This window comes from Toxotes jaculatrix, chromosome 10 (genome assembly GCF_017976425.1).
Source record: "Toxotes jaculatrix isolate fToxJac2 chromosome 10, fToxJac2.pri, whole genome shotgun sequence".
Taxonomy (NCBI): domain Eukaryota; kingdom Metazoa; phylum Chordata; class Actinopteri; family Toxotidae; genus Toxotes; species Toxotes jaculatrix.
The window spans coordinates 24,804,029-24,825,272 of record NC_054403.1 but is presented as its reverse complement, the minus strand read 5'-3'; the positions used below and the strand labels follow the sequence as shown (position 1 = coordinate 24,825,272).

Genomic DNA, 21,244 nt, shown 5'->3' with positions numbered 1-21,244 from the left:
ATGGTTTTGGACACCTTTGGGTTGCATTTCCTCGGACTGTCTCAATCCACAAATCTCCAGAAAGACAGGACAAGGACAGCTTACTCCAAAGCTGAAGTCAGCTGCTCACAATTAGATAAAATAAGAAAATGTGAGGAAAGAGGCCAGAATCACAGAAGGTGACCTGATGGAAGGTGCAGGCCACCTGTGAGTTCTGTAGTTTCACAAATAACAATAACATAAATCTGACTTTTATTCTGAACACTGAACAAATCAAATCCTTCAATTTGCAAACTGGTTTTAGGATCACATGTAAATGTAAGGCGCCTAAATCCTAAAGCCAAACAGTTGCTTTTTCCCTTTATAATTTCAGAATTAAAAATGCTTTATATCTATGTATGCATCCATCAGTCTAAGGTTTCTTCTGATGCATGGGATGGACAAAGTGTGGACTCAGTCTGAACTCTCAGATGTATCACTGACTTTGCCATTCTAATTTCCTTTCCAGTGTTGTTTGTTATGTTGTGTCACACCCCACCCTCTCACGTCGACAACGCCGCTGAGTGATGCCTGAGTCGAGGCTGTTAAAGCCTTTGTAACGTTTTAATTTCTCTAAACTATTTTTAGAACACGACAAGAAGCTCTCTCGCTGATCTGGGAGGAAATGGAAGATCTCACATGTTGCAACTGACACCTCTGAGGTACAACACACTCAATAGGAAAAAGTCTGAGGACGGCAAAGAGCACACTTTCATGTTGTTTTCAGGTTGTTTTTTCCAGGTAGTAGGCATTTCTCGTTGCAGTAACAGTTTGTCAGGTTGGACTGACGTTTGTCAGCTGATACCCTATAATAATCCTACATTTGTTCAAAATACTGTAACACAACCCTAAATTCCACGATGAACTAGCTTTATGGATCTAATACTGAGGCATGCAACGGTCCGAGCATTGGTGCTTTTTTTAATATTCCTGTGACCTTTTAATGATCATGTAGGAGGGGAAATATTAGCTTAAAAAAGGTTTCCAGAATTCAAACAACTAAAATAACTTCCGGACCTAATAAGACTTAACCCAGAACATTTACACTGTCTGGAGGCGTTCTTTTCCCCATCAATTATTCCCATTATGACAGAGAAGGTCATAAAACCACAGCGGTTGGCATGGAGGCAGAGTCAGTGTTCGATCTGAACGGTGCAAGCCAAGCTGCAGACACATAACGAAGCGTAGGCAAATATCGTTAAGGAAGTGTACAAGACTAAAAAGAAGTACTGGCACGACAAAATTCCTCCCATGCTCCATTAAAGGGAAATTTAATTGTGGGTTTTGGACATGTAGTATTTGTTTTCCCTGGCTGAAGTGAGCATGAAGACAAGGTGTTTACAAGAGCACGTATAAATAGTGTCAGGTGAGTCAGGCCTGGTTAATAAAATAAAATAAACTGAAATTTAGGGTATTTCCCATGAGAACAGTACGCAGCATCCTCAAGAGAAACAGTGCGACAACAAAGACAAATTAAATTAAAGCAGGGAAATATATGATTACGACTGATCTTCATATGTTTATGATACTGTGCTCATTTATCGTTTATCATAGCAAAGAGTGAAGGGGCAAAATTCAAAATTTGAAATAAATAAATAAAAATACTTTACCCTTCATACATGTTGTCTTGCTCCTTTTTTCTGATTCCTTAACTTACATTTTATTTTCATTCTGTGGGCATGTTTGAAATATCTGGGTCTCACCCATGCATACCTTCTATTGGAAATATCGGTCATTAATTGGCCAATAATCGGTCAACAATTTTGGCCAACTAATTAGTCATATTTACATATATTAACTTACACGAGGGAGTCAGATGGACTTCAGTGTCACATAATCATGTGTCTCCCCCATGTGGTAGAAAAAAAACATGCCTCACTAAAATTATCTTTCTGAATAAGGTCCTTTGGCTATTCATCGAACGCATAAAAGAAAAAAAGAAAAACTTTTTTTGAACATTGTACTAGTCATTAAGAAAAAAAAAAACAACTTAATTTCATATTTCTAAAGATATGTTTGCAGGCTGAATGAACTTTTAAACAATTTTGAAAAAAAAAAAAACAAACTTCAGAAAGTTGTTCTGATAATTCCCCAAGATGCTGCATGAAGATCATAACAGCATCAGATTTTCCTGTGAACCATCAGTGTTTTGGTCTATGCCTGTGATGACCTCTGCATCAGTCTGCAAGACCAGGAAAACCAGATCTAAGGCTTTCCTCCATACTTCCAGCTTCACACTCAGATTATCATAGACTTTCATTGCTGGCGCTCCATCGGATTTCACTGCTGAGAAAACTGCACTGTCTTCTTTTTCACCCTCCAAGAAAAGTTGTGAGAACTTTGAAGCAATGCCTAGATGTCCGTTGCAGTGCTGCAGCTGTTGGCTCACCACAGTCCTGGCTTTCACTTTTGAAAACCTACCAGTGTTAACCATTACCGTAGATATGTAATCAATCAAACCATCTGCCATGAGGCGCAACACTATACCCCTGTAAGGGTTAGCTGCTCTCTCTGCAACATGGTGGCCTGCTTGCTTTTGAAGGTGATGAATACACAGCATTTCTGTCACTCCAGCACCAGGAAGCAGGGCTTTGTCTTTCAGCGCGTGGTGTAAACGATAAGCACAGGCCCAAAACTGATCCTCCAGAGCCTGCAGCTTTCCGTGTACGCAGCTCGTGAGGATCACTGTGACCAACCCGCTGTTCCCACCAGGGGAAATATTCACAGCTGTTAAAAACTGTCCCTCAGAGCTGCTGAGGTCCCTCCATATCACAGCCTTCACCCCAGAGCCAACACAGTGCTTACTCAACTGTGTGGCATAAGTCACTGGAACACCTCCTGTTGAATCAGCGAATGCCTTCAAAATAGAAGTCTTCACTTTTTCCACCACAAGTATATGATGTCGACAGCAGCGTTGAACGACGTTCTCACTAGCAACCCCACTGACTAGTATCAGGTTCACTTCCAGGTTCAGCAGAAGCGCCACAACCTTTGCCATCCACTCCTCTTCTTTGCTTGAACTTAAAGCTGACTGGTCACTCACATGCTGTACACCTGCTGGCCTACTAAAGCCAAGATGGCGAAACGTATCTGACAAATCTCCATTAATAAGAGCAACCTTCACGCGCTGATCTTTAAAGCGATGTGCAACTGAAGCCTGTTCAGCAGATAAGAGAACCATGCAGCCTGGTAACACGCACGCATGGTCCTCTGGTAAACCAGGCAGAACACAAGTCACCACTTTAGTTATGTCAAATGTGGAACAGCTGATATCTTGTTGATTATTTTTTGATTGCATCTGCTTGGCTTCCACTACTAAATTCATTGCATCGACATAACCGTGACTCAATCCCTCAGCAATGTGAGCAACGTTAAGGAGCACAGGCTGATTAAGTTGTGGTACTGTGGAGACACTTTTAGACTTGGTCTCACAAAAATGTCTGCTGAGCTTTACTTTCCGTTGTCCACCAGTGTTTGGAGTCATCATGTGACCAACATTAGTTGTGCCTTGCAGGTAGCACAACACCTGTGAAGCCTCTGTTATGGGTTTCTTTGATAGTTGAAGTCCTAAGCCATGAGATGTCTCAGTGCAGCTCTCTGATTGCTCCACACCAAGACCCTCGGTTGAGACACAGCATTTCCTGCAAACATCGATGCATATATCAATCCCTTCAGACATAGCTGAGATGATGTGTGATACTGAAATTCCTCTCTGGAGGCACTCCAGGGCGGCACGGCTCCACGCTCCTGCGAGGAAAAGCAGGCATCCTGATCCTGTATTATAGACCTTCTGGTGGGCTTGAAGAGTCTCATAAACCAGCTGACCCACCGCACAGGTCAGCTCCAGGTTCTCAATGATGCGACAACATGAGCATGCAAGAGCTGACTCCCCACTTGTGTCATCTTGGATAAACTTGTACTTTTTAGTGGGGCCCAAAGAGGAGTGTGTGATTCCTGCCAAGGCGGAGAGCTTCTGCAGTCCAATATGTTGTTGACGGTTTATAATTGTACTTCCCAGCATTATTGGAGGTGCCTGAATTGTGAAAAGGATGAGAAAAGTTTTAATTTGTTCACCTTTTACCAAGAAAAAAAAAACATGGTTTGTGGTAGTTGTTAGTCATCGCAACATTTTAAACATACTTACATATTAAGGTATTAATAGTACATCAATTGAAAACACATATTAAACACTGACTCAGTCCACTGCTTTTACTTTTGATACTTATGTACTTTTACTTCAGTAAAATTTTTAATTCAAGGACTTTCTCCTGAATTAAGTGCGCATTGTTGTAGCCTATTGCTACTTCTCCTTGTGTGAACTTCTTCCACCACTGGTAACAGGTTTGATCAACAACATCAGTATAACTGAAGCTACAGTTACAGTGTATGTAAATTTTGGGCACCCCTGGGTTAATATCATATATTGTTGATTTTTGAAGTGAAAGGAAGTAAATACAACTCCCTACGACAAACATTAAAAATGAGCATTTTGTCAAAGGTTAATTGTTATTTTTTATTTCATGAACTTTGACAGATAAAATTAATCCGTATCTGTGGCTTGTGCACCCTACTAAGTCAGAACAACCTCCCCTGGTATCAGACTTTTCACCCACTCTTCCCGGAGATCACATCAAGTTCCGAGACATTTTTAGGCTATCTTGCGTACACAACATGTTTAATATCTACCCACAGATTTTCGAAGATGTTCAAGTCAGGGGGATGTGAGGGCTGTTCCAAAAGATTCATCTTGTGTTTCTCCAGGCCCTACATGGTGGATTTCGAGGTGTGGTTTTGCTCATTGTCCTTTTGTAGAAGCCAACCTCTTTTCACATTCTTGAACAACAGTAGGACAGTTGCATCCAGAATTTGTTGATATTTAGTGGAATCTATTCTTTCCTTTAACTGTGCAGTATTTCCTGTGCCACTGGCAGAATATTTCCACCCCCATGTTTGACATTAACTAACTTAATAGCGTGCCCACACTTCTGCACATGCAACTGTTATTATTTCTTCTTCTGTTTTTTTTTTTAGGTCTTGCAATAAAAAGTAACAGTGCATTAAAACTTGAAGAAAGGCTAATTTTTAATGTCTGTTTGTTGCAGGGGGTGTATTTTACTTCTTTTCACTTTAAAAAAATCGACAAAACACGACATCAAAACACGACACGACATCAAAAGAAGCAAGACATTAAGAGATGTAGCCCATCAGACTTTAGCAAGCTAAGCTAACGTCTGCTAATGTCTTCAGGAAACACATTTACTTTACTTCTATATTCAGCCGTTTTTACCAAGGCTGAAGTGCAGTAAAACAAAAAGGAGCGATTCTTGCAATACAGACTTTATATGCCCATAAAGATCAGGATGTTACCTTCTTTTATTAATGTATAATAGTTGTGTCTGCTCCCACTGACCAGCAGCCCTGCTCCAACGATTAAGCACTGCGCATGCGTTGTGCTTCCTGGTTGCTGGGAGACAAAGAAACTATCTCAGCTATTGGCGGACACTTTTATAACCGCCCATTCCGTTTTTACTATTGGCCAATATGGCGCGTCACGGTACTGTCGTGGATTCTATTGGTCATCTCCCATGTCATTTCAGAGAAAGAAAATACAACCGTTGCTACCTGTTTTTGTTGACGTCCGACCATTAAACACAACATTGAAGTCTTCCTGCTTGAATCATTCGTTTAAATGGTATACCTTCATATAAATGTTTAGTACGAAACTTAAACCGAATTAACCTGCGGTATTTGCTGTGATAAGCCATTTGTTTTAGCCTGAAAACGTGTGTGTGTTTGGTCTGGTGGAGCAGCATGGAAGCTAAGGTTAGCTAGCACGATAGTAACAGTTGACTAAAAACATCACCTGTGGGTCTCTCTGTTGTACCTGTTGGCTTTTTCAGGCTTCGAGTTACCGAAAACCAGCTCCCTCGGCTAGCCAGAGGAAAAAGACAGGTCCCAAAATCGAACTGACTGAGGAGCAAAGGCAAGAAATTAAGGAGGCTTTTGATCTGTTTGACACAGATGGAACTGGGACAATAGACGTGAAGGAGTTAAAGGTTGGTTGCTGTATTCATGTACTGTGCATCAAATTTGGTTAAGTGTACGTAGGTGAAAAAAATGACGAGATATCAGTGCCGTGGTATCATCAGGTTTGTTGTGCACTTATGTCACAGGTTGCCATGAGAGCTCTTGGGTTTGAGCCAAAGAAAGAAGAAATCAAGAAGATGATTGCAGACATTGATAAAGAGGGCTCTGGAACAATTGACTTCAGTGACTTTCTCAGTATGATGACACTGAAAATGGTGAGTGTGATGATATGATGATGTTTAGAACGAGGGAACCTGGAAAATCATAATGATCAACTTCTCGGAAGTTGATCATTATGATTTCCAACCCCAGAAAAGACAATGTTAAACAATCCAGAGAGCAGTAGATTTGTGTTTTTAAGCATTTGCGTTGAACTGCATGTTACTCTTGAAAGAGCGGCCTCTCAGTAACACGTTTCCTAAAAATCTTTTACAGTGAAATCCAGTGTTTGACATAGTGTTTGGCTATGGACAGATACTGTTCATGCAAATCATACTCAGTTGTTGAAACGTTAAATAAATGCATTTGGTTCTATTTGTAAAATAAGTTAAATTTATTTACTTCGATCTGGAAAGAATGACAACACCAGTTAGGAAAAACAACCTGTTGTTCCCAACAAACCCAGTACAATAAACATTAAGGATTTTCTAAAGACCAAAAAGAAAAATCAGATTTTACAGTATCTCTACCGTACTGATACAAATGCTAAAAATATGCTTCACATTTTCAGTTCCTTACTTTTGTTCCATGAATTAAGTTCATAATGGAGAGTACTTTGTAATGGCTCTTGCTTTCAGTTGGTAATTAATGCAGTTTTTTCCCGGTAAAATTGTTCAGTTTGTTTGTTCAAAGCAGTTTGTTTGTCATGTCTTGGTTCAATGTTTACAGAGTGAAAAGGACTCCAAAGAGGAAATAATGAAGGCTTTTCGGCTGTTTGATGATGACTGCACAGGAAAAATCTCATTCAAAAATCTCAAGAGAGTTGCCAAAGAGCTGGGCGAGAACCTCACAGATGAAGAGTTGCAGGTATTCTGTCTCTTAAAGATGTGCAGTGTGTTCTTTGTACTGCATATAAATTTCTTTTTTTCTCACATACTTTTTCCTCCAACCAAAAAGAATTTTGTATTTATTACTTCTTATTTTGGATTGATTGGTGCATTCAAGTGCAGTCATTAGCTTGTAAATCTCACAATGCATCACCTGGCAAAATGTCTGCTGCAGACAAGTTGTATCACTCTGTGACACTGTGCAGCCTTTCATAAGCTGTTTTAACTGTAGTAGAATACCTCAGGAAGTTAGAATAATTTTACTTCATTCAAAATTTACCATTTTAAGAATAAAACAATAATAGGTGCTGATAACAGGTTTGATTTCTCACCAATGTTAGTAGTAGATGGTTAATCCAGTAGCAAAGCTACTACTACAAATAAGCCTTATACAGCCATTTCTCTTTACTCATCCCCTCCTTCCTGTAATGTTGTTATATTAACACATTTTATATTAAAATAATAATTACATTGGAGGTTATTTCTGAGGAACTTGTGCCCTGAGAAAACCTGTGTGACACATATTGGCAGCTCGAGAGGGAGTGAGAGTTTTTCTCATCTATCACATGTAACATTTAAATGCTGGATTCACGTATAACTGTTTCTGTTTGGAAATACTGCATCACACCGTGTTTCTGATCCTTTTAGGAAATGATTGACGAAGCAGATCGAGACGGAGATGGTGAGGTCAATGAGCAGGAGTTCTTGAGGATAATGAAGAAGACCAATCTTTACTGAACTTGAGTGTTACAGTCTTGTTCCTTGGACCTTTTTCAGACTCACGTTTGATTATTATCAGAACAGTTTATACAGTAGCTTTTTTGTGACATGGTTTGTAAATAAATATTTTAACATGTATCTTTACACAAAACTTTATACAATGCAAGACAAATAAATATATTTCATCATAGCTGATTTGTCTGTTTTTACTTTTACACTAACCTTACAGTCTCTCTGTGTTGAATTTAAATTGCATGTAAACACAGTGTGAAACTGCACTTTTAATGTTTCTGCGGGTCTGATGTGCACATAGGAAACGTCTTAGATTCAGTTTTTTACCTCGTATCTTTATTCAAACCCTGGGCAGCTGATCTGACGAAACAGAAAGGCTTCGGTTTTGAGAATCTCAGTAAAGTTACTGCAGTACACTGTGTATGCTGCGGTGTACGCTGCAAAGCACAACATGCCAATAATGGACAGATGTTGGGAAACAGACAGTGAAAGTCATATGACTAAGTTGATGTCGACTAACCAGAATTAAGATACTGTAGACAGAAATGAGAAGCCTGAAACAGAGATGAGTAACTCAGTAAAAGTCACTCTCACTTCATGCTTTGAGTTACTGAACCAAGTCATCGTCTGGTGGAGATACAGTACAGCACTGTCTTACCTACATGTTCTGATTATCTTAGAGGAAAGATGTTCCTGCTGATTAATTCTAATATACAGCGGCAGTCTGGTTTTGGCCAAAACACTATACCTTGTTAAAATAAACAGGATATCGTAGTGACGTGTTTTTCCGAGCCGTCAGACACTGTCTATGATTTTGAGGATGCCTGCCACTGATTCTGAAAGTTCTGATAACCTGTTCTAGACAGTGAAGGAACATCAGGCGGAAAATATGAAAAGTTTTGTCCCAAGATGAGATATCCATTTTATTTTAAATATTCCACGTAGAAAATGCTTGATGGTATAAAACAAGAAGTATGAGCACATTCAAAGTAGATTTCCAGAATCGTAACTTTCACCTACTGTGTCTTCACGACATTGGTGTTGCTTCATAATTTCATAGGTTTTTCTTTTTGAACATTTGGCTCTTAAACTAATGCATATTTTCTTAAATCTAAGATCAATTTATAAACATGGTGCCTATAGCAGGCAGGGTGCATGCCTTCTGCTTAAGACAATGACCTTCACTTTTTACCATATTAAAGTGCCAGAACATGGAATTCCTATGGATTTCTTTCATTTTGTTGAGTTGTTGCGCTGAAACTTCAAAGTGATATAGATGAGCCAAATCAAAAGGCCAGTATTTCAAAGGTTCATTTTATGTCACCCTTTATGACTCAGATCCATCCACCTTCGTCAGAGTTCAAAGTACACCACACACCAGGTGAGAGATGAAACACAGCTCTGAAGTCCGCTTCATTACAAATTGGCACCTTAATCAATGTCCTGGTGGTTTGGAAGAATGCCTTCATTTGAAAGCTCTGGCTCAGAACAGCTGTTCTATTTTAAAGTTACGTGTTTATCCAAAAGTATGTGTTTCACCTGCTGTGAAGCATGAAAACAACCACAGTTTATACCATTCTTTCTAAATGTAAGTATCCAGTTTGAGAAAATTATGCTGAAATTAAAACAATTAGACCCTTAAACCTTAATCAAAACCTTAAGCCTCAAGATTTATACACACAAGAGTGTTAACTAGACTCACCACTTTGACAGCAACATAAAAAAGAGTGCGTGCTTTACTTACATGAAGCAGTCGTTTTGGGTAGGTGTGGATGTTCGATTTTAGAACAAAACTTTCCAATTGGAAATGATGTTTTTGTACAGTGGCAGTTTCAAGGCCTTTAATATCTTCACAGCCCCTCAGCCGAGTGTTATTCCCCTACTGTTGTGGTTAAAGAGCATTCACACCACACAGTCTGTTCAATACTCCCACTGCTCCGCTGTTCTTTCTCTTTTCCCATAAAATGATCAATTTCCAAAACAACCAACTGCTGTAAGTCTGGTCGTTGCTGGTAAAAGATGATTATATTATTAACTCTTTAAAGGTCAAAAATGTGTCACCATTGTACAGACAACCTATATTCACAAGCCCCCTTTGAGTAAGATAAGTTGAAGACAAACTAATAACCGTCAGTGTGCCTAGAAGAAGCAAGAGTGAGAGTGACTGCATGAGCGGTATGTTTGCTTTTTATCTTCAGTCATATTTGTGAAATAACTTTCATATATAATTTCTTGTTATTAGGCATCAAGCTGCTTGAATGTTAATGCCGTAGGACTGTCCCTTTTTAAAAATATGATAAGGAAGCCAGTGTTTCTGAAATTTCATTTTGAAGTCATTAGTATTGTATCAGTGTTATCAGTATGTTCTATAGTATAATCTAATCACTCTCTCTAATTTACTCTGCACAGTAGATATCTGAAGGTATGTTTGAGCCTGTTTGTTCAGTGTGCAACAAATGACAACCACAAAGCAGTTAGCGTGCTTTGTTAGCATCTCCTTTTTATTCCAGTCTGTGAAAACAGTGTAGAGGAAACGTGTTAATCTTTGTAATCACAGAGTTAAACAGTCAGAATGATGCTGTTGCTTTTCTAATCCTGGTCCCCATGTTTTTTGTTTTTGTTGTTGTTTTTGTGAGTTACTGATGTACACCTGAGCTTTCCACGTGTCTCACACATTGACGCTCAGCCTTGTACGGGGGAGATCTGTTTCCACCCCTTAACCAATCACTTTAAATATTTGACTGGATTAGGTGTGCGCAACTATAGAGTCGACATGAACGGCATCATCTTGCATCACCTCTGTACCTGAAGTAAAGAGCATCCTACAAACTACGAGCCAAATTAGATATTACATATAAAAAAAGTGGGGAAAATAACACCCCATATAAAAGCATATAGACCTCAGGTTGTTCAGCAACTGTGTATTTTAGTGGACTGATTTATCCACCTGTGCCTTGCCTAATAGTCTGTATTTCACAGTATTGACAAGAATGGTGTCAGAAAAAGGGACAAAGACAGTCAGAGCTCAGTGGGACTATTGTTAAGCTGTTTCTACAATGTTGTAGAGTTAACTCAGGAGCTTCTACAATGCCAGTGAAAACTTTAATACTATTTTTTAGAGATGAAACCTCATGTTCTTAAAAAATAAGCCACAAAAGCAGCTGTGTTTTCTTGTGTCAGTCACACGGGTTCAGTTTTCTGGTTGAGCTTTAATGAAATTGTCCACGTTGAGCAGGATTTCTACCATTTTATCCATTTTGATTTGGGCAGGTGAGATCAGTTTGTTCTAAATAACTATGACTCTGTCCACTCCCAAGTAAATTGCTCTTTAATGAGGTTTAACAGGAATGAAATCCGTCAGAAGCTACAGGCGTACCTGCCAATTATTTTCACTCTGTTCATTTATAGAACATTTTCATTTAGATAATTTCAGTGTCATGAACGGTTCAAAGAAGTGAATAAAATGATCTTAACATGAAATGAAACTAAAGCACAATTATTCATTTCTGCACAGTTTTTAATAAGGAGAAGTTTGGAATCAGATTTCAGAAGGCTGCTGCTGAAACCTGATCTTTAACAAAACGTCTAGAGAACGAACTGACTGCGAGTTCAACTGACTTATCACATGTGATATACCATGAAATAAATCTTAACACTTTTTTTTTTTATTAAAGAAAAGAGAGTGTGGGTGTGATCACACATTCAGGCGATAAGCTAAACATGGGCCTTATTTTTCTGAGAAGTGTTTTAGACTCTTGATAAGCCACTGAATAATAACATCCATCAGTTCAGCACTTTTTTGTGTCGTGTTGTATAATTTGGAGAAAGAAGTCGTCTAAATGGCAGAAAAAAAACTGTTGTACCTGTTGGAAACAATATTAATCCTTATGTATAAAATATAATAAAATATAAAAATATATAAAATGACATCCAAACAACAGCTGGAAACTGACTGACAGCACTGAAGTCTTCTGTACTGCCATCCAGTAGGTCGCTGCCCCCATTAATATATGTGTAAGATTTGGTTAAGATTGATTTACTCAATAACAATATCAAGAAAAGATGGATTGTATGTTTTTATTTTAAACATAACTAAACTAGTAAGGTTTCTGAATTCAGTAATGATGACTTTGAAAAATTAATCAATCATTATAAATGAGCTGTGTCATCCCTGGACCAAAACAGGCGATCCCCCACCCACACGCTCTTTGTACTCTTCCTGTACACTTACGGTAATATCATGCATGCTCGCCTTGCTCAGTCACTGAGAATAACCTTCATTTATCCTTGTTGTCTCTATATATGGTTGTAAAATAACAGAGAATTTCACATTTATGCACAGAACGAGTAGTTTCTTTTTAAAAATAAACAATATTCTGCAATATATCCGTACATGTATGTTTTGCATGCAAACTTTCAACCTTGCGCCCACTCGCTACGCACTGCGGAAATGCGAACTGTTCACTAAGGGAAGACCGCAGTGTAGGAGATCACACTACTGCAAGTGGGAGTAGGAAGCGAACTACAGAATTAACATGGAGTAAATTAATTTGCCTGACGGTGTTATAGTTTTAAATACAAGTGCTCAGGTTAGAAATGCTTAGGTTATATTGTGCTACATGATGGTGAGTTTTTACCTCATGTATGTTCATGTTTCACTAAAGCTTCAACAAAAATGGACAAATTACACAGCAACAGTGCACTTTGCTATTTTTTATTTTTTGGTGTATATTTTAAACAATGTACAGACAAGGTAAACATGCATTGAAAAATGGAAAACTAGAGACCATCTTGCAATGGGATCACACCCGGTTTGAGTCCTAGACCTGACAGACACTTTGGCTGGTTCTCACTTTCGGACACACCCTCAAAGGGCTTGTTTGAAGGTTAAGCATTGGTCTTAGGGATCAGCTTAGAATTAGGTTTAGGTTAGGGTCAGGGCTAGGCGTCTCTGCCCGTCTGTACTCAGTAGTCATTACCACATTATTTCACGAAAAGTCAGCATTCATGGGTCGGTCCACACCACCTTGGAACTTGGTCTTCATTTCGGTCGCAGCTACGCACCTCTAATGTTTTGTGACTGCACTTTGGCACGGTTGTGACACCATCATCGTGACAAAATCTGCTCACACACACAGACACGCACACACTGTCAAACTACTGAAAATCACCTCTGTGGTAGTTCCTGCCACAGTGGGTGTCTCCAGGACCACATTTTGCCATGATCACACTTACACACACAAGATGAAAGCAATACCAGCCACACACTGTCGGGGCTGGTAATGACATCATTATAGTATGACCAAGTGATAACATCAAGTCAAAACAAAACAAACAAAATTATGATATGGATGAGCAACAACTGCGGCTGAGACATCTGCACTGTGATAGCAGAGGTGGTTACGTCATACTGAAATACAGTACAGTGGAACACTAAACAACATTACATCATGTAAATATTTATCATTAAAAGGCTAATAGAAAGTCATTTATCATCAGTATGATGGAGATCTGATCCTAACTAACCACTGAAAAGTCTATAAAACCTGGAATTAAATTTTATCCTACTCCACGTGTTTTCTTTTTACTCTTCTTTTAAAGGCAGCGATGTGACCTCACATTTTGGTTTATTTAACACTGTTTGTTAATTCATCTGTCACAGTAAAACACAAAACTACTATGTTAGTTACAATCCAAACTCTGGAAGTACAAATATCTGTGTTTAAAAAAGGCGGTACACAGAACATAGAAAGCCAAAGAGAAAACACACACAAACAGGAAAACACGTCTTTAACACGGTTTCAACAAAAAACGAATATTGTAACGCTCATGGAGGAGGATTCGTTGTGGGCCTGTTGCATTAGACATTGCTTAGTTACGCTCAGATGTGTAGGTGGAAAGACCTCCTGCTGAAGTTCATTTTTTAAAAAGTGTGACTGTTCACAGATTGCATGTTTTAGAAAATAGGCTTGTTTGCTGCTGTGTCGCAACGTCTTTGAAAAACAGACTTACTCTTGCACCTGTTGACCTCTATCTGTCAGTTTTCTCCTGTGAGCAGCCTCACTTCAAGTCACACTTTTTGTACTGCGTTTAACACTCTGGCTGACCACAAAGAGCAACTCGCTGTGTGACATGTCTCCAACCCTGACTGAGAGCTTTAGTCATCACCAAAAATATTTTTCAGTACTGCACTGTTCACAAAATTTAATGGAAAAAACTGTAGATCAGACATATGTGACGGTTACATTTCTCCACTGTCGTTGCGGGTACACCAACTGGTGAATGACAGTGTACAAACTGGTTCCACCCTCTATTAAGCCAAGATCTTCTAAGTCACAACTAACGACTTTAAGAAAAAAAAAAAAAAAAAAAGCAAGTGTTGTGCAGAACCAGCTTTGTGGGGACTTGTCATTGACATTATGCATTCCGTAGCCCTTTACCCAAACCTTAAACTTCGCAACTGAATGCCTAACCCTAAGCGTATCCTGACTCTAACCTAAACCTCATTCTAATCTGAACCCTAAAACTAAGTCTTAACCCACAGACATTTAAACTTGTGAGGTCCAGCATTTTGGTCGCCACGGAGCTGTCGTACCCCACACATCTAGTGAACCCACACACACACATATGCCAAGCTGCTGTGCTTTTCTGTATGCATCTTCTCTATCTTTCTTATGTTTCTCTGTTTGCATAAATCTTCATTTTGTAAAACTGTGCTCATTATGACAAAGGTGCTTAGTATGACACACACACACACACACACACACACACACACAGCCACAGATGGGTTAGGAGGGATTCCTTGATGCCAGCCAGGGGAGGAAAATTCTTCTGAATTTAAAATCTACCTGAGGACACATTTTCCCATCTGTGAGCGCATCAGAGAAGGGACTCCTGATTAAACAGGAGACTGAGGGTGATGCGCCTCTCAGACCAGTCGAAGCCCCCACCCACCTTTTCCCTTACGCTGACAAAGAGAGAGAAGTGACAAGAGGGGTTTTCTCTTTCAGTCTCACTCTCACTTCCTCCTCTCTGGTTGCAGAATACAGATGTAAAGATTGTGTGTGGAGAGAACATGTGCGCGAACACTGACGGGGCAGACAGACTGAGCTGGTCGGACACACTGACTAACATACGATACCTCCTGAATTTCCCAAATGTGTAATACTAATGCATACTGGAGTAGATGACCATTGCTGAAAAAATATTCTGTGATATTTCCATTCCACAAATTTCCATGTTGCAATTCTCTGTAACCCAGAAACACAGTTATGATTGAAGCTTAGTTCATGAAGCCTTCCTGTAGACAGGTGACAAATTAAATGGAAAACCAACACGTAGTGTCCTAGTGAAGCGTCAGGCCACCACATGCCACCAGAACAGCTTCAATGTGCCTCCGCAACGTCTCTGGAGCTCTGCTAACATGTGGATCCAATCTCCCATAGGTGCCCAGCTGGGTTGAGATCTGCTGACTGCGAAGGCCAGAGCACACGATTCACATCATTTTCACCAAACTCATCAAACCACTCAGTGACCTCTCCTGCCCTGTGGATGGGGGCATCGTCATCCTGTCCTCTAAAGGGACAAGTGGGCTCAAACCATGCCAGCAAAATGCCCCCCACAGTTTAACCGAGCCACTGGATTCCGTCAGTGTAGGGGTCAAGTACTCAGGCCTGTGCCGTTCTCTTGCTGTATAACACACACACACTGGCCCACTTGTGGAGAAAATGGTGAAAGATGACTCATCTGACCATATCGCTTTTTTTTTTTTTTTTTACACATTTCTGCAGAACAGTGTCTGTGGTTTTTACACCACTGAACTCTCAAATCTACATTCATCTTTGTAATGAGGGGTTTATGATATTATAAGAGCCCCTCTTCTGTTCTTTTCCCCTCACATATCACACTAACACACGAGCATCATGGTCATCAAATGTGTGCTGTCAACCACAAATTCCTTGTTTACCGACGTCTTTCCCACAGATCTAAACGCAGATGCCACTGTAGTCATGAAGCTCTTGCCATCTGTGCCCCAAAATGATCCCTCTTTCAAAGATCTTTTCCTCCTGCCATCTTGAAACAAAATCAGAATGAAGTGGGCCTGCTCAGAATTTTGATACATGACACAGAGCATGATTGGATGTTAATTATTTAATTGTACTATGTAGTGCACCTGTGTGGACGCATCAGCATTTATTATGTTTCCCCACTCATTTAATCAGGTTTTTTGTCCAGTGTAAAACGTTAAGGTGTGAAAGTGATCTGTGAACACAGACTATAGGAAGACATGCAGAGTTTTTCCTGTTTCTCCCAACATGAAATGTCCATTCACACTGCAGTCCACATCTGCAGCTGCAATGCAACCCTAACTCAAAGCGTTCAACTATCAGTGGTTGCAACCCTTGACTGTCTAGTTTCATTGCCACAACACAACACTGAAGAAACGAACAAGATATAATTGTACTTGCCAGGTGATGGACATCAATAAATGATTGTGCATCAAAGGTAGAGCTGTGCAACAAGCACACACTGAAAAATTCTTATTCTAAATGGGAGTCGATGGTCAACGCTTTGACTCGTGGTCTGCAATGCGTGTCAAACACAAACATCTGCAAGGTGGGAGATTAAAAAACACAAAGCACAAACAAAATCACATACAGTTGGGCAAAAGAGGATTATAATTATGACTGTTGTGGAAGAGGAATGTTTGAGTCCACTAGTTAATCTTTTTTTTTATATATACATGAATGCATAATGTAAAAGTAAATCTCTTACAGATTTATCTGTTCATCAACAAACCTATGTATCCACAGTGTGACTCGTGTGACCACTCTTCAGGGTCACAGGGCATTTCCCAAAGAAGTTTGCATGAAACTTGACAACATACTTTTCCTTGTCCTTGCAAATGGACAGAGAGAAAGACCTTTTCTGGCTGATGGATAATAGTGAGATGAAAACAGAGAAGCAGCAGCCTAAAAAGCCCATTCAGAGGCTATAGGGTAATATTCCTAAATATGGCTAACATGGCTGGTGGACTTCCTGCAACACAAAGTAAACATACTGTCTCTTCACTTCTTCTTTTGGCTCAACATAAATACTTAAAAAGGGTTTCCTGTTGTTGCAACAAGCTCATTGTTTTTGTGTAGGTGTCCGTGATGCGGTGAATACATTCAGGTTGTCAATACCACACCTACGATGACTACCTATGACACAGTATAGCTGTGGCTCCATGATTCAAAGTGAAAATGGGAAGTGCCGTCTTCCTGTAGTTTCCTGTCGGCGGCACTCAAACAAGTTTACGTTCACACACTTGTATCTATAGGCCCCACGCACGCGCGGCTTGACGCCACTCTCGAATCACGTAGTGGTGACTGCCAGTGGAAAAGAAATTTCATTACTCACACACGCCAGTTTCTGCAGCTTTCCAACTCTGCACAAGTGGTTTTCCTGTGTCCTCAGGGATAACTATAAAAAGGTAAGCGACACAACAGTCTACATTTCCAGTAAAACTTTGGTATAGCGACTTTTGGTGATCTGGTGCCTGCTACTGACACTGAGAATATGAAGCTGGTTGTTCTTTGCCTTTTTGCAGTCTGCTGCTGTTCTCTGGCCAACACAACAAACAGTCGCAAAAAATTAGAAGAAGTCCTGAGGCAGTTGAGAGATGTGAAAACAAGCCTGCAGGTAGGTTCATCTACAATTACTTTTTCACAGCTTTGCCCGTGTACGGTCGCAGCTATGATTACTAAAGACAATGTTCTTGGTTTGTCTCATGCAGAACGACGATAAGATGCTGAATACTCCACCAGAGAATATTGAGGTAAGACAAACTAACTTGCATTCAAAATAATGCTGACAGTCTGGTCACCACCACACTTAATATTTGTGGTTGCTTACTCATTGTTGTACTTACTGTAGTAACTAATTGTCATGTGCCGGCTACTGTAGGAGTTCATCGAATGATGTGTGAAATCGCTAAACGTGCTGGGTAATAAGCATACATAATCAGTGTGAAAAGTAGAACATTTGGAGCTTACCTTGCAGGCTTAAACATCAATCCTTTTAAATATAATTACATTTTTTTAAATATTTCATCTTCTGCTAGGTGATCTTAATAAAACACAGGCTAAAATGAAACCGATTCCAGGCGGCTCTACGGCTGTCTGTATTCAGTACAGTAGAGGCAGCACTTAGACTTTCATAAGCATGCAAAGCTAACAAGGCTAAACCTAACAAAATCTGTCCTACTGAGTTATACAATAATGGAGTAAATTGAAATGTGAGTACATACTATTTTTTAAATGCAGTATTTTCTGTAGTTGATACAGCAAACCTGAATTTCCATAAAAATAAGTACTGGGAATATTTAATAACAGCACAAACTTACTGTAGTTTCACGGTGAAAATGTGGTTAAAAAAAGAACTAAGAAAAAAAGAACAGTGTTAAAGAGAAAAAACTAACATCCTAAAACTATGCACAAACTAGCCACCATGCATTTAGTTAGTTGCAAGAGAATTACTGATGCCAGTGGTGTTAGAATTTCCTTAACTCTGCAGTCCATCAGATTAACTTTAATAAAATTAGAATCACCATGGTAATGATAATTTCATGACAATATTTAGCTTTACTGCTTTACCAAATATGCAATTTTAGGATTTTAGACCTTGAAAACAAACCCTATATTTTGCAATACTATGCAATGCTTGTGGCCAAAGCCCCAAAAGCAAAAGCACATAATGTGATTATTTGCACTGACTTCAAATGAATGCCTATTAAGATCAGCTCCATTACTTGTAAATTCAGATCAGCCTTCTTTCTTGTCAGGCTTAAAGTCTTGAGTGAGTCAACTCAAGAGCTTGCTCAGTATATTTTCTCATAGCTTCCGCTGAACTCAGGTGAAATGTGATGAGTAATCAAGCAGAAAGAAGCCAAAACCATGACACTTCCTAACACCACCTCACAAACTCAAAACGTTTCCTTGCATGCTAGAAAACATCTGACTCAATCTTTTATGAAAAGATGGCTTATCTTAAACTACAAATGATAAGGATTCCTGAGTGGGTATGAAGCCAATTTTTTTCTAAAACAAAAGCTTAATATTAAGAATGAAAACCATGACACCACAGAGCAATAATTGTCACACACTGCAGCGTGAGCATCTACACAGAAACACACTGTTGCACTTGGAAAAAACGTATCATATCAGCAACATGTTCATTAAGATTTCTGGAGGGAAACAATGCAGACGAAAACATCAGAAGTATTTTGGGAACAGAAACTTACCTTTAAAATAGTGGAAACTTTGATTAAGTTTCAGTTTAAGTAAAAGTGTTATGCATGTATCTGATTGGAAAGTCAACTGCAATGTTGAAGTCATAACATGAAACCAGAAACAATAGCTTTCTTGGAAATATTTTGATGGCAGTGATGGGAGGGTTGATTTTTTTCCCCTCTAATTGAGGATATGCAGACTTGTAAAATTAAAAAAAAGAAAAAAGAAAAAGAAAAATCATCATCAACTAACAAATGTAACAGACTGTTAGTGAACTAGATCTGTGGTTGACAAAATACACCCATAAATGACCTATCCTCACTTCTGTTATCCAAATATAACTATTGAGCTTGAAAAAACACACAACTCCCTCATCTGTTTATCTGATATATGTGATATATATGACAGTGATAAATGTTGCTGTGGTTTTGATGTTATTCACAAACATTGTTTTCTTTCTTTTATGTTTTTTTTTATTACAGAACTGCTGCAGTCTGAAAGCCCTGGAATGCTTCCGGGCCAACCTGAAGTTGCATTTTAACATTAATGAAAAGAAACAAAGCAAACTTTACAGGAGCCTCACGCATACCCTGACTGTAAGTAATTTTCTGGGGTTTATCAAACAATCTATCTAAAAGTGTATCTCAATTACAATGTCAAGTAGTGCTGTAGATTTATAAAAACAAATTTCTTTGATCCCTTTCAGGTGAACGGTCTGGACTTTTGCAATTCAGGAAATAAAACGGTAAGAGAACAAAACTAACAACTTCTATTGTTAATGTTTCCCTTAATTTATCACTACTGATATTTCAGTCAAATAAAAACTCAGTGTGGCAACTGGTAACTTATTTTCTCCTGTGTTTCCCTTTAGCTCCCATGCCAACACTGCGACTCGCATCCTAAGGCACCTGCCCAGGAATTTTTCAACAGACTGGAGTCTCTCATTCAAAGGGTAAGTGTTTGTTTTTGTTTTTTTTTATTATCATTATTATTATTTGACACATTATTTCTAAGATTCATGTAAAATGCTGGAACATTTTGTTTTCACTGTACCGTTAGACAAAGGTGGTTGAACATCTGTAGCCCTACATGTCATCAATGTTATGATGTGAGTCTATGCAACATGTACAAATGAACTGTCAATTTTTCCCTCTTTAGGGCATAACCAGACTGACCATGAACTGAGAAGAAACAAAGATCTAGTCATGACCAAGGACTGAATGTAAAGAAGACACTACGCTGAAAACATGGCAAAGTCTGCATGTTCTAGCCTTCTATATATTTAACTTATTTAATATTTATTTAGATTGTGGTGGTGAACCCACTCAAGCTATAAAGAATGTATTTTCAGGAAAGCTGCTTTGCCGCCACCCAGTGGACTTGACTTGGCAGTTTAGATTTTCTTTTTCTCTGTTTCACTGAAAGTGAAAGTTAATTTATGTTGTAGTTCTCAAAGAATATAAGGTATATATTGACATTTATACTGTGTATGATGTTCCTCAGTACAGCAATTCTTTAATTGAAATATTTGTGTACCATTTGAAAATATTAAATAGATTATAACACAGAGGTTTTGGTTTGCTTGGTTTATTTGTAGGACATTTCTAAAAGTTTCCAGCAAGAAGTGGATACACCGTCATTTAAAATTCTTATACTGTACGAGTTCGTTAAACTCCAAAAGACAGCGGTACATCATAAAATTCATAATAAATTCATAAACACGCACTATTTTTAGCTAAATGAGTATAAATTGTCACAGTATCTTCGATGTTTTTAAATAGTTTTATTTTGTCGTGTTGTTGTAATAGTATAATGGAAATGGTACCATTGCAGACCGAAGCATCCTTGTGCGATGACATTGAAGGCAGCACAGAAACTCTGTCAAAGTTAAACACATTCTGCCCTAATAATGCAAGTCGCGTTTGAAAACTTTCACTGTTTGATCTTCTTTATAAGATTTTCTTTGTTTCTCGATTTCCTATCACAGTATATTTATTATACTGTTTTCACTGACCTCTCCAGTGGCCTTGCTTCCTTTCAAAAGCATTTTAAAAGCAGTGTCAGCTGAAAAACCACAGCCGCAGCACT

At 38.9% G+C, this 21,244-nt stretch overlaps 3 protein-coding genes across 3 annotated transcripts; 2 read left to right on the top strand and 1 right to left on the bottom strand.

The window, feature by feature from the left end:
* Nucleotides 1–311: 311 nt before the first annotated feature.
* bbs12 (Bardet-Biedl syndrome 12) lies at nucleotides 312–5,440 on the bottom strand. The gene is made up of 2 exons (XM_041048591.1): nucleotides 5,386–5,440; nucleotides 312–4,051 (listed from the first exon to the last, which is right to left on the bottom strand). Exon 2 carries the CDS (start codon nucleotides 4,037–4,039, stop codon nucleotides 2,129–2,131), a length of 1,911 nt encoding a protein of 636 aa, XP_040904525.1. The 5' UTR covers nucleotides 4,040–4,051; nucleotides 5,386–5,440; the 3' UTR covers nucleotides 312–2,128.
* A 170-nt stretch (nucleotides 5,441–5,610) lies between these two features.
* cetn4 (centrin 4) lies at nucleotides 5,611–8,061 on the top strand. The gene is made up of 5 exons (XM_041048592.1): nucleotides 5,611–5,710; nucleotides 5,919–6,074; nucleotides 6,192–6,320; nucleotides 6,994–7,131; nucleotides 7,800–8,061. The coding sequence occupies exons 1-5, from the start codon at nucleotides 5,708–5,710 to the stop codon at nucleotides 7,887–7,889; spliced, it is 516 nt and encodes a 171-aa protein (XP_040904526.1). The 5' UTR covers nucleotides 5,611–5,707; the 3' UTR covers nucleotides 7,890–8,061.
* Nucleotides 8,062–15,697: 7,636 nt separating this feature from the next.
* Nucleotides 15,698–20,713, top strand: il21 (interleukin 21). The gene is made up of 6 exons (XM_041048982.1): nucleotides 15,698–17,567; nucleotides 17,662–17,703; nucleotides 19,639–19,752; nucleotides 19,863–19,901; nucleotides 20,028–20,108; nucleotides 20,315–20,713. Exons 1-6 carry the CDS (start codon nucleotides 17,445–17,447, stop codon nucleotides 20,339–20,341), a joined length of 426 nt encoding a protein of 141 aa, XP_040904916.1. The 5' UTR covers nucleotides 15,698–17,444; the 3' UTR covers nucleotides 20,342–20,713.
* Nucleotides 20,714–21,244: the final 531 nt, after the last annotated feature.